Below are 14240 nucleotides of genomic sequence, written 5' to 3' on the forward strand. Positions count from 1 at the left end.
ATTTAATTTTGTCTTTCATAATTCATGGACATCTTTATAAGAAACATTCTGGAAACCAAATTCTGCTCCTTCATTAGCACCTCTATCACCTCTATGCATGAATAGAGTTTCCCTAAATTTGAAGTGGAAAAAAGTTTGTGGCTGAAGCTTCAAATGAGAATAAAGAACTGAGTTCACATTCAGGCAAAGCAAACAAGTCCAAAATTGGTAAAAGCATGGCTCCTAGAATAATTCAGAAACACTGTTCTGTTTTGCTTTTATTTACCTCCTGGGTTTAAAAAAAATGCATGTGAACAATTTTTAGGGTAGAACCACAATATAAAATTGCTCTTAGAGGCATTTGTTATGTCAGGGCAACTGCTGCAGTTTACTGCATCATGTTTCAGACATTTCTCGGCATTCAGTATTTTATCTCTATAAAACATTTGATCAACCTCTTTTTCATCCTGCTGGACCTCTTTGTTTACTTCTCCATTTATCTGCCTACATGTAATGGTTAGCATTTGAACTGCTCTCCCAAGCTTCAAAGATCTCTAAAACATCTAACTACAAAAGATCAAGTAATTATAAAAGGTTGCTCTTTTAAATCCAATCTCTGAAATCACAAAGCAGCAAAAGTCCCAAGATATCTCCCAAGACCTTTTTGCTCTCTCATAATATTCTTTCAGAAAAATGAAGAATTATTTCCTGTTAGGCAATGTGCTGGAAAAAGAATGCCATTATTATTAGCTCCAGCTTCACACTACACTTCAGCTTTAGCTAAAAAGGCATTCCTTACACTGGTTCATGTTTTCCTTAGAGCATCTCTCTGTAAAAACTGGGTCAGTGGCTTCAAAACGTCAAAGTTCATGGCAAGGTAAAGCCAAAGAAAAGTATTTTGATTTTTTTTTTCAGTAAGTACTCATTCTTTGCAATAGTGTGCAGTTCCTTTTATGCAATAGCTTAAAAACAGGGAAAAAATGCAAATATGCAATATGCAATACATAAGCCCTAAAGTGCAGAGGAAAAACCAGTGTTCAGGCTCATACATATGCAAAAAGAACACCACTGCATCATTATCCTAGAATGGCAATACTGTATTGAATTGCTATGTTTGAGATTCCAATCAGGAATTATACCTCAATTTAAGTTACAATTACAACAATATCAAGGAAACACCTCTAAAATTGCATTTAGAAACATGGCTTAAGGAATTTCATGTATCTAGATGGAGTGGGAAATTTTGACAGGTAAGCAGCACTATGTATATGCAATATATATGATCATTTCTTGTTGGATAAACTATACTTATTTTGCAGCATTGATAACTTCAGCAGCATGGCTGGCACAAACACCTGTTTTAAATGAAGAGCTATTGGATGCTGCTTAAATAAAGAGAATTTGGATGCATATTGGGTAAAGTCAAGAAAAAAATGTATTTCTTCTCAGCTACAAATTAATCACAATAGAAATACTTGCTTTACCTTATTCAAGATCTAAATAGCTACATGAAGGCACTTCTTGTCTTATACACATCACTAAAATGATGGAGAATGCTATTTAAAACTATTTGCAAAATATATCTGACACTGGAGGGGGGCTGACTAAACCATGTTCACACAGGATGTGACAAGATATGCAGCCAGCTCTGTGGCACTTGCTGCAGCTCAGCAGAAGCCCTGTTAGGGAAGTGGCAGACAAGATTGATGTTTGCACTGAAACAGAGGTCTGGCAGACCTTCATCTGCCACAAGACTGAGCTAGGGAAAGGATGAATCAGAGAATTTCTCTTGCTGTTCTGAATTGTATTATCTTGAATTCCTGTCATGGAATAGCCCTTTCCTGAAAAGACAACCTACAGCCAACAGTATAGAGGTTTTTTAATAAAGTGCAACTGAAGTCCAAGTCACTGCATATATACAAGGTTACAAGTATAAGGAAGTGCAACAACAATTTGGGGACAGCCAGTGAACAACATAATAACAAAATAGTGTTTTCCATGTATTTCTGATCAGAAAGTAGAGATGAAATACATATTCAAAGGCATGTAACAGTCTGATAAAGTTATATATGGTATGACTCCATGGGAAAGTTGCAGAACTAGATTTATAGTCACACATGCCATCTTTTCCCCCCTCTTATTTTGCACAGTTATGGATGAACACACTGGGCAGACACCATGTTAGACAATACACATTTTGTCAGTGAAATACTGGATACAGGAATCAGTAATCTGTGATCAGATGCTCTCCTGTGGTTAAGTAGGGTTACTGCGAATTCAAAATAAGAAAAGCTCATGTTTGATATTTTTCCTCTGAATTCATACATATTAGAACCAACAACGCCTAGCAGAAAAAAATAATAAATCCTTACAGAAGACTGCTGCACTGTTCCAGAAGAATCACGCTCCTCCCCACATGGAATGATGTGAAAGAGGATGGTGCTAAGCAGGTGGTGCTCCCGAGGAGGAGGAGCAGACCCCACTCACCTCCCCAGCGCTGTGGCTGCGCTGCCGAGTCAAGTGCTGCCGATGGACCAGCGCGCTGGTGGGCCGGCTGCTCTGCAGGGGCAGCCGCGGGTCGATGAACGTCGTGGTGCGCGAGTTGTGGTCCACAAAGAAAGCCTGCAGAGGGACAGCCGAGAGTTCATCACCAACACCTTTTCATTAATTGTGTCTGGGCTCAATGCCCATTGGGGATCTAGGTTTCATTTCTAGGTGGGGCTGTGGGAAATCTGTTAGGACGGCTTGTGTTTCCCTTCTGCATCCATCCCACTGAAGGGATGAGTTGTTTAATGCCTTACTTTACTCATATCTATAAAGTCCTTTACAATTCTCATCTGACAAGCATCAGAAGTTTATTAGGACTGTCAAGAAGAGAAGGCTTGAATATTTAATATAAGTAATCCTGGTGTATTCTCCTTTTCATTCCCTTATAAGCATCTAAAAAGGTGTCATTAAGTGGCAAACCCATTACCTTTTGTGAAGTATTTACCTTATAATTATGAACACAATCGGCTGTATATATGTCAAGTGTATGCTTGCATCCAGTGATGAACTATGATTACAGACCAACAGGCATTTTTGCTGTATTCCTACAACTATTCTAAGCTCACTGACCTTTTTTTCTAAAACCTAAAACAAAATGCAAAGAAAACCCTCAAGCACCACCCCAAACAACAACTAAAAAAAAAACCCTCTGAAAACCAAAAAGAAAGGTCAGCCAAGAACACAAAGATGATGGCAATAACAAAATGTAAATCAGGCAATTGATGAGAACAACTACATATTGGCCAGTCAACCATTTGCTGAAAACAAGGTCACAGGAACGTGTATCCTGGAAAATTAAAACCTCCTACAATTCTACCCAATTTAAACCAAAAAGGTTCCTAAGCCCTGAAATTTAAACTTTTTGCAGCACCAGTGTTGCACTTGGAAACCAGCACTGTTCTATTTCAACATACTCGGTGTTTTCTGTTACAATACTGGAAACATGTGGAAGTGGCAAAAAAAGATCTCTGTTTTGAGCAGGAGAATTACAGGAAAGTGACATCTGGTTCGAGGAATCAAAGAATCTGGACCAGCCCAGAGGTGGTCAGGGACTGCGGGAGCCATTTCTGTGTTTGGCTACCAGTGAGGTACTTTGACCACAGTTCCACAAACAATTTATTCCTGTGGTGTCAGCAAAAGAAACATTCTCATCTTTCCCCCTCCTGACCACTTGTTTCATCCCCTGTGTGCCCTTCCTGCCTTGTGCTGGCCCAAGTGTTTGTGCAGCCATGCAGTGAACCCACCAGGGGAGCTGGTCCAGGCTAAAATTACTCTCTTTTTGTCCCTCTCCCTGCAGGCTCCTCTAACCTCAGTCAGCTCACCAGGGATAAGGGAAAAGGAGAACAGAACCACTCTCCTGGCAGCAACATCAGCTTCTAGTATTCATGGAATCATTGTTTCAGACTGCTTGGGAAAACCAGGCCAGAGAAAATGCAATTATTCTGTCTATTATGAAGGTAGGTAGACAAACCAGTGTGTCATGCTATACAGCAACTAAATGTCATTATGGACTGTGGTGGGAGAAAATCTTCATACTTCCACTTCCCCAGGAAGAAGCATATGGAGAGACACCACAGTTGCAGAACCGTAAAAGTGCTCCAGAAAGGAGCACCAAGCCTCCCACAGCCCCAACAGCAATCACCTGTACCTGTAGCTTGTGCCTACAAGGAAGGAATCCCATCACCTGAGCAGTAAGAACCCTGCTCAGACCTTCTGATATAACCACAGATACACAAGTAAAACTGTTCCACAGTTCAAATACTATAAAGTGTATTCAAGAAATGAAATTTTAATTGCTACATCTGAGCCTGATGCAGGACTTGTTTACCTTGACAAATAATGATGTCACTCCACAGTGCAGTATACAGATTAGAGAATACAAAACCAGTGAGAAAGAATGAAAAATGAAAACCATCATGAAATTTAAATTTGGGGCCTGGCAGGTGACTGCAAGAGACTGCTGGAACACAGCCAGTCTCTCCGAAAATTTTGCTCCTCATTGCTAATTACTAGCAAGTGGTTGGTTTGGAGTTTTTTTAAGTCCTTCTATCTATTTTGTCTACTCTTTGTACATTTAATAAGATGTAAAGCACTTTCAGCAAAACACAGGTTGATTTCATTAAGTCAACACATATTGTAAATCGATTATTTAAAAAATCCTGATTCAATATAGGAGGTAGTACCACCTAGAGCTGCATCACTCAGTTCTGAGTTAATGCAGCACTCCAGTGTTGCTTACAGTGTTCCATAGCATTCTGTTTAAATAATAACTCAGTTTAGACATAAAGACAGCCATCTCTTATTAAATATGTATAGCTGCAGGCCAGCTCGTAGTTGCCTGCCTACTTTAAAACAAAGCATAAATTGGCACTCCGAAGCTTTAAAGATAACCATTGAAGCTTCAGTGCTTTGGGCTAATCTGGACACTGGCACACAGCTCAAAATACAGTGTGGTTCACAATCTCCTTTCAAAAAAATTCCTCTCATAACTTCTGCCTAGCTATTATCCATAAATCTGCAATGCTTGAAGAGACTGACATAAAATAGGTAGTGCCAGAGCTATATTTAGCCCGTTAAAAATGAATAGTTGCCCTAATTATTCCTCCAGTTAAAATCTATGATGCTTGCTAAAATACCTTTTCTCCCTATTGAAGACTTCAATAATCAATTACTATGATTTCTTGAACTGGAGAGAGAAAAATCAAAAATCTCCTCTAATAACTTCCTATGTATTTGCACATCTTACAGAGATCTAATTAAAAAGAACAAAGACTTGCATCTGGCTTGAAAATATGGACACGTGCTTACACACACTGCCCAAATGCACTTATCTGTGTGTATGCACAGGGACACAGCAAGGCAGAATCTCAAAGTTCAGCTCAGGGGCCTATTAAGACTATATAATACTTCCTGCTACCACATTTTCCAATGGCTTTCTGCCTCCCTGTGGTCAGTGACTGATGAAGGATCATCTGTAATGCCCATCAGAAACTACACTGCAGTCACACCAGACCTTTCAGGGAGGACTGCATGATATTATCTCCTGTAGGGGATACACAGAGGAGTGGGCAGCTGGGTTTTGCTGTGCAGCTCGGGAGGGAGTTCAGAGGTGGGCAGACCCCAGCTGACCTTGGAAGACAGCCCACAAAGAGGACAGGCAAGCAGCACCACAGTGCCATGGGGGAGTGAAAACACCACTACTGAACCAGAACCATCGCTGTGCCCCCTGAGCAAGAGCACCAGGCTCTCACTGGGATACACTTGCAAAAATAAAGGAACACCTCTTCTCAGCAGGGAAGAGCAGTTAAGGAAAGGAAACATAATTATATATTGTGCTATGGCTAGGTTCTACTTGTTTCTCTTTATGCTTATGCTTTATTAAAGGCAGGTCTAGTTTCAGTTTGCTCTCCCCAAGCACTGGTCTTGCCCTGTACTGGCCATGGTTTCTCCTGAGTGCTGAATAGGCTTTTCTCCACTGGCCATAAGTGCACTTGTGACACAGACAATTCAACATGATGAAAATTAGCAATACTAAGACTAATTTAAAGTGAGGAAATCCCAGTAGGAATTTATTCAGTGCTTCCTCCTCTTGATTAATAATGTGGTAGCACTGCTGTTACCAAATGCCACCTTAGAAATCCGAAGGCCTAATTCTCTCTATGGAGCACATATTAAAGAAAATTGAAAATTGCTCTATTCTTAGGAGAAAACTGGCCTCTGAAGAACTGAACAGAACAAGAATGACTTAAAACAGAAAACAGTGAGTGAGGCAAAGAACAATGTTAGTAGAACTGCACATTCCTAACTGTGTGTCTAAAGAAAAAATAAAGTGCTTTTCAGAGTTAAAAAATCTAGAAAACAACCTTCAAGCACTTTTAGCCTTCTGTTTAGAACTGTCTAATCTTTCCAAGCATCAAGATCATTATTTATACGGACTCTCACAGCTAACCAGAGAGTGATAAATATAAGAACCAAGAAGCTAAATATGCCAGTAATCCCAATGAACTGATAAGATTTATCACTTCTCCACATGCTAATCACAGTCTATTTTTAACCCTCCTGTTTTCTACAAAAAACATAACGTTCCAGATTCTGAGGCTACACTAGCTTAAAGTTACATTAAAACTTGCATCACAACTATAAAAGTGATATCAAAATATTTTTTTAGGAAATTGAAAATTGATACCTGTTTAAAAAAAAAAAAAAATCAGTGAGACTTGCAACTATTTAAGATCTCTAACACCTCTTAAGGAAACCTACTCCGTACCATCCCTTTCCTTCTAAGCAATGCACAAGCACCAGAGTGATCCTCCCCGGAGCCGTCCCAGCCCACCGGTTTTACCTCAAGCGCATCCATTTGATGTCAGGAACCGACGAACACAAGGTTCATGTTAGCCCTGCAGAGTTACCTTGCCCTGATGGTCGTGTTTCATCTCCCAGCCCCTGGGCAGCTCCAGCTGTTTGTTGGCAAACATGTTGAGGAATCCCACCAGGTCGCGGTTGTGCTGGTAGCGCTCGAAGTGGTGGGTGTCCCGCCGGACTTTGGTGATCATGTGCTTCAGACACGTGTTGTTTGTAAACATGCGGTAGGCACTCTGGAAAACACGCAGCAGCAAAGGCTCGTCAGAGAGAAAGCTGCTCTCACCGCAAAGGACAGCCCTGCTCACTGTCACTGTGCCTGCACAAGAAAAGTTACTCATTCCATTGCTTCTCCTTGCACTATAAATCCGATTACACAAAGAAGCACTGGGGGGATCCTATGCAAAAAGAAGCACTGAAGAACAGGCAAAAAAGATGTATATAAAGATGTTTTTTTGTTCCATGTGACCTCTAGTATACTTTGATATAAACCAGGCAATCTGGGGGAAACAAATATTGTCATTAAGCAGCAAGGCCTTTCTCAGGATTTCCCAGAATATTGCAGCACAGTAAGAAAGCTATTGCCTTGGTAAACAAATAATTTGTATCACAAGAAAGATGAAGAATCAAGTGGAAAATAAAAATTGCTACCATGCAGAGCTAGGATGGCTCTGATAGCCCAATGATTTCAGGGGTAATGATGAGTGAATTGAGCCTCTCTTTGTACTACCAATATCTTATCATCAAACACTGAGCAGTATATTTGTACACAAAACAACTGCATTTATAAGCACGTATTTATGAAAGCCTTTGAGCTCTAGCCACCATACTCACAGGGTTAGAATGCAGCACTGTAAAGAACTCTGGGCTGATAAGGAATTTCACAGGGGGAGACTGAAGCAATAAAGTAAGTCTGGATCTGGAGGTAGAGTGAGGCAGCACATTCTCTCTTCGAAAATCTAAGAGCAAAGTAAATGACAAAGACTTCCAGCAGTTATTACCAAAACATCCCTGCAAACAACCATTGATGTGAATGACACCAGCACAGAAAGCATTAAATACACAACTATTTCAGATTTACTGAGGATTCTCCACGTAAGTCTGCCTGAATTTCTTCTAACATAACACTGAAGTTTCTGAAAATAATAAATTTTAGTTTAGTAACCTTTACTTGAGGCTTTTGGTAAACAACCATTAAAAAAACATCACATTCTATTATTTGGGTTACCAAACTTGTGCCTGTGTATAAGATGCAAGAAAGTCCCCTGGGCATGTCTGCACTGCTATACTGTAGCTGTATCAGGTAAGATGTTTTTTAAATGTTAACTAATGGATAAAAACATCATTGTACACTAATAAATGTTTCATTCCTTCTTAAAAAACAAACAATAAATCTGCCATTACCACAGCCCCAGTCCTGGTACAGTATTGAAGCAGCTTATTTAAGTAAGAATCAGGTTGCCAAGGAAGTACCTTTGAAGTTTCAACTTCCAATAAACATTTTGTGTCTTCTCCTAGCAACTACAGAAGTGCCCTGATTTTCCTTCAGTACCAGGAAGGAAGTGAAAATATATTGAGTAGTGTTTGCTACAATGTCAAAACTGTTGTCCCTAATTCTCTTTGAAGATATTTGGAAGCATATTTTTGATGTAAACAAAAAACTGCATGTCCAGATTTGGTCTTCAGTGATATTACACTAAAATGTGTTCTGCCATCTACATTTCATCTTCTCTCTTTTTTAAACATTGCACTATGTGCACACTTCTCCATCAAATGAGTATTAATCATGTAGACCACAGCTATTACAGATATAAAAGACCATAACACACAAGCAGAGCAAGGAGAAAGGCAGTGAATGAGATTTTAAACTGAGGGAAAATCAAGAAGAAATAACAAAAGAGGAAAACAACAAAGTTAAAATTCTAAGTATGAGTAGGTAAATATTGCAGATAAAAGGGAATGGAGAAAAGAAACACATTATAGTAAACAAGGAAGTGAGAGGGTAATTGATAAAATAAATGAACAAGAGGATTTTTGGAAACACTACTTAAACAATAGACCTCAAGCTGTATCACATGGAGCACGTCATGAATGGGGCGAAGGCAGAGTGGCACAAAGGCTCCTGAAGCTGTGCCTGAATATTTGGGCTGGGAGTGTCTTGCAGACACACACTGAAGTTATACTGAACTCTGTACTGGTACAAAACTTGGGTGTACACCAGCAACTCTCACACCCTGGAAGGTGCTGTGACATGCAGCAGGTAAACCCTCTGTCATAGTCTGGGTAATCTGGAAACGAGAATGGGTCACCTGATGGGTTTTGATTGCAGTTTGAGGCTTATGAATTTGGTTAATTAAAAGTTTATTCAGCTGAATTTGCTGGATAGGATTTGGCCTGAATTTGCTTAAAGCTGATTTGTGCACAGCACAAACCATTGGCTGCACATGCACAAAGATGGGAAAGGAAACGACTACAACAGCAGGGAAGACTACAAGAAATAAAAGGGAACACTTGGGTAAATCTCAAGTTCTATAATGACCTTGAAATTCGAAAAAGGGTGACACTGCTCGCATATCAGATTAATTTAGGGGGGACTTTTATAAGAGTATATTAAGAGCATGTAGAGACAAAACCAAAGAACACAACACCACACAGCTCTGCAAGGGACTGGATGGATAACAAATTTTATAATTGTGTTAGTAAATTTTTAGTAGGAAGATGACCAAGGAGACAACTGCTTAGTGAAAAGAAAAAAAGTAGTGATGTTCAGAATTCAAAAAAAAGGTCTTTCTTTCTATCTTCATTCCAAAGGTTAACACTGGCCAGACTATCAGAAGAATAAAAAAATGGAGGTGACAGAGAGCAGGTTAAAGATCGTGGAGCAAATTAAAGGTTTTCAAAGCCTTTAGGTGAGGTGACATGCACTCTAACAGGAAATACAGTGGAGCACACCCTGAGACACTGATGGCTCTTTCAGAGGTCTGAAGGAGTTTTTAGAAGGAATGGAATAAATGTTGTAAGAGTCCACCAAGATGTTTTACTAAGATGTTTCTGGGTCTGGTCCTACTCATTATTTCAACTAGTGACTGGATAGGGAAGACAAAACTTGCTCCAGTTAGACATTCTGCAGTACTTGGACAGCAGGATGGACAAGATTCAAAACCATAGGGACAGATCAGTAAAGTACATAGATCTGTGTGCAGGTAGGGATAATCAACTCACAAAGACCAAATAAAAACAGACATTTGTGCCAAAGTTCTGCACACAAGGATCAGGACCCTATTTTAGCAGATCAAACTATTAGTGTCAAACTATTAAAAAAATAAAAAAAAACACCTGCAGGAATGCACAAGGACCACAGCCTCTTCCATACAGCAGAGTCAAAGCTTTATTTGATCTTCTGAAATATTCCTCAGACGATGAAGACCAACTCAAGACAATCCTGAGTAGGCCAAAAAACTAATTTGAGAGTCAAAACCAGAAGTCACAAGGAAAGACTAGGAAACAATAGATTTAAGAGTATGTTATATGAAGAATGATGAGTAGATGGTCTAAAAAATTAAAGAATGTCCCTCAAGTGGAGAACATAAGAATTCATGAGACAGCATTTGGCAAGTACGGCTGAGGAACAGCTCATCCAATCTATTTACAAAGATGTAGTCAATGACTGCCTGAAGCACTTTCTAGTTCTACATTCTACTGTTTCAAACTGCATTAGCAAAGTCAAAATATTTGTAAGCTAGACCACACAGTTTTATATTTTTTCACTGCAAATGTCCTGCTCTCTAAACCAGTCTAGTACTGACAGAAAAGTGCTCTGAATCTCACAATCTTCTCTTCAGCATATTGAGCAGGCTGAGTCATAACCTTCAAAACTAGACAGCAATCAAAACAAATGGATTCATCTTCACACAGACTTTCAGAGGAAGAAGTTAGGGTTTGCTTTATGTACTCTCACTAAACCATACATGAGTGCTCCCTTCTTTGGAGAAGGGGAAAAAATTTTTTTTTTCTTAACCTGAATTAGAATGGTGAAATTCAGCTTCCTCTGCAGCTCCATCCACGGCATTTGTGTGCTCTTCAGGCCTGTCATTTGTCATTGTTCTTCGGATACTCTGGTACCTAGGGTTGGAAAACTGGACTTTATATATAGTATATGGTAACTATCACCCAATTCTGGCTTCAAGGGAGCCTGCCCATATTTTCTGCCACGTAGGTTAATAAATATTGACCTCTGATTTCTGCATTAATAGCCTTTTGAATTTCTGACAACCATTATCAGATGTATTACTTTTGGTCACATAATGATCTTAAGATCACAGGTGGAACACAAAAGTTCTGGAAGCTCACATGCAAACTAAAAGCAACAGCCACATAAAAATAACCACATAAGGCCAGCTGTGGGAGCAGCTGTGGCCTTGTCTCCACACTCAGCCCTGCAATGGTGAATGCAGCTTTGCAAGCACACCAAATTCACAAGCTCCAAGGGTGATGCTCACCGGCGATTCAGCTGTTCCATCTGCTGGATGGAATTGGACCTCTGGAGAATCTGGGGGGCTGGGGGAGCTGTGGGTCGCTGCCACGTTGTTGTCCTGTTCACGTGGTCCACGTAAAAAATCCGTCCGTGGCTGTCAATTCGAGCCTCCCAGTCTAAGGAGCAATAAAACACTGTAAACTATGGGGGCCTGGGGTTTACTCATTGATTTGTTTGAGCTCGTTAGCTTTTACAACCCCTTCTATTGTTTCAAGTCTCAATAGTAATAATTACTACTACAACACAGATATATATATAATGTATATAAAAAGTACACATCTATACAGAAACAGACATGCCTGATTCTTAGACACTTGCAACTACAGAAAACATGCAAACCATTCAGCAAACCGGCTGAAAAACAGTCTTTGAGAGCTCAGAAGGTGTCCAGATGAGAGTATCTATATTGTAAGTCTAAGTGAAAGTAGTATCTGCTGATAAAATAAAAATACTCAAGTTTTTAAACCAGAGTTTGTAAACAAAATAAAACACCCAAGTATTCCAGAAAGAACAGAATTCTTCATTGGGAAAAAAACCAAACAAGAAAAAAAGCCCCTAACAGTGTTCATATGAGAATTCATTATCTTGCTTAATTGTCAAGCCCTAAAGCACTGTATAATAAATTGGGATTTTTCTTGTCCAATTCTGACACAGTCACCATTTAACATGCTATTGCAGAAGAAAACCATTTTTTCTTGCATTTAATTCTAAATACACAAGTATTTAAATACTTGGGCAATGGCTTCCAAAGTAAAGCATCTGCATCAGTGTTGTGATGGAAAAGGCTGTCTTCTGCTATGTTCCTACATAATGCTATATTCCATCAAATCACTGTTAGTCAAGTGTGTTACAAATAGCTTGCTGAATTGCAAAATTGTCATTCATCGAGGTTTCATGGTCAAGCTTTGTTAATTTTTCCCCAGGAATGTAGGAACTGAAGCATATTGTGGCACATTACAGGGAGAAATAAAAGATAAATATTTAATTTTTTTCTCTTGTTCTTCAACTTGACCTAACACAAGACTGAAAGAAATACACATATTTTAATTTAAAAGAAATTACAGTTTACTACTCAAAATCATATTCTTAATATTTTCACTGATTTTTTCAGTATTAAAATATTAAACCTGTCACACATCTGAAAGCAGAGTTTTGGAGAAAAAAAATGAATCTAGGCAATGATTAGCAGACTTCATTCATATTAGCAAATGATTTATTTACACAGAGATTGTATTGGGCTTTGACTGTAAAGGGGGGATGTGTACATGCATCATGCCATGCATGACTGTGCAGAAACACAGCAAATATCAGAAATGTTAAAATACAACGCAGCCAAAGCTTTTCCTCTAACATTTCAGCAGTTTTTCCAAGTAATTATTATAGTGTATAGTTTTCTTCTGAAACCACAGAACTGAGCCAGCCATCTCTGTGCATTTCTGAAATATCTGTCTCCTAGACACAGTTTTGTAAAATGCAGAACTGGTATAATAGTGTGGCAGTTAATTAACTCTTAGATCTGCACAGGATTAATCTGATTATAACAGAACCAGCAGGGAGCACAACCATATCATCATCCTGGCTTTCCATACACAGTTATATCTGTGTTCTGCTATCAGGCTCCTTCCACTGACTTGCTCCAATTACAGAGCATACACAGTGCCACACCACACTGGGAAATAGGGATCTGCTCATTTTACACTAAATACCTTAATTCCCAACTCCTTTTAAGTAACAGAGCTTTGCCACAGACTTCACTGAGTCTGAATTTACTCTTTTTTTGCATATTTGGTTTAAAGCAATGTTTGCTTATTAGCTGTGTACCTGTTTTTGGGGAGTGTTCCTTTTTTGAATACCTAATACTGAATAGATTTTCACTTTCTGAAGTTTAAGCAAGTAAGTCCAATAATTGACAGCAACATATTTTTCATATGCATTAGGAAAATTACAATGCATATGTTGGTTAAGGCTCATCTAACTGTTATTTAATGTCCAGGTTTATTTTAATATAAAACCTTCACTCTGTGTCAAAAAATGCAAGGAAAGCACAGACATCTTTAAGTTATCTCCAGATATGAAAGATGTTGTATATTCCTTTGTAGATCATTAGCACACAAGAAGCATTCAGAGATTTCAGAGTGCCTGACACCTCACAGTGCCTCACAAGCACCATCACCTCATCTCCCCGTCCCTGTGCACTGCACACAGGAGAGGCAGCACTGTCTGCATGGGTGACACTCAGCAAGTCTGTGTGCGACAGGTGTAATTATCACAACAACAACACTGGACTCAACCATCATCACTCCTCACTTCCAACTTGTCAGCTGCTCATTCTCAACTCTCACATTCAAAAAGGACACGTAATGAACTCTCAGGAATGAGACCCAGGCCGCTTATCCCCCAGTTACAGTATGGAGAAGCTCACTTGGGGGCAGAGCCTCGTCCACTCTCTGGTACCGGCTGACGTCCTGACGCACCGAAGGCAGAGACCTCAGGGGCTGATGGCCATTGGCAGGAGACCCTGGAACCAAAACACACATAAATTATTTTTTACAGTAAATGTGGGGAAGCCCTAGAGTTGCCTCTACACTGAGCAAGCTGTGTTAAAAGCTCCTGCAGGACTATGATATTTCAGGATATATCTAACAGTCATCTGCTCTTGGGGTCAGAGTAAGTTATGCTGACAGTTCCAGGCAAGTGATTCCTCTGGGAAGTCCTGGCCCTGGAAACATCACCTCTGGGATGTGCTGCATCCATCTGTGAGCAGCCAGGGCATGGAAACAACGTGTGCCTGAGCCATACCCCAGGACAAAGCTCCACCTGG

At 39.6% G+C, this 14240-nt stretch overlaps 1 protein-coding gene across 1 annotated transcript in view; it reads right to left on the minus strand.

The window, feature by feature from the left end:
* The window catches only part of HECW2 (HECT, C2 and WW domain containing E3 ubiquitin protein ligase 2), a 104536-nt gene that overhangs the window by 37655 nt on the left and 52641 nt on the right, over window positions 1-14240 (minus strand). The window contains exons 9-14 of the mRNA XM_014879429.2: window positions 13842-13937; window positions 11385-11535; window positions 10904-11007; window positions 7720-7844; window positions 6936-7121; window positions 2467-2601 (exon numbers count right to left, since the gene is read on the minus strand). Of these exons, the coding sequence (XP_014734915.2) occupies window positions 2467-2601; window positions 6936-7121; window positions 7720-7844; window positions 10904-11007; window positions 11385-11535; window positions 13842-13937 (797 nt within the window). The remainder of the gene's footprint in view (window positions 1-2466; window positions 2602-6935; window positions 7122-7719; window positions 7845-10903; window positions 11008-11384; window positions 11536-13841; window positions 13938-14240) is intronic.

This window comes from Sturnus vulgaris, chromosome 7 (assembly GCF_052056855.1).
Source record: "Sturnus vulgaris isolate bStuVul1 chromosome 7, bStuVul1.hap1, whole genome shotgun sequence".
Lineage (NCBI taxonomy): Eukaryota > Metazoa > Chordata > Aves > Passeriformes > Sturnidae > Sturnus > Sturnus vulgaris.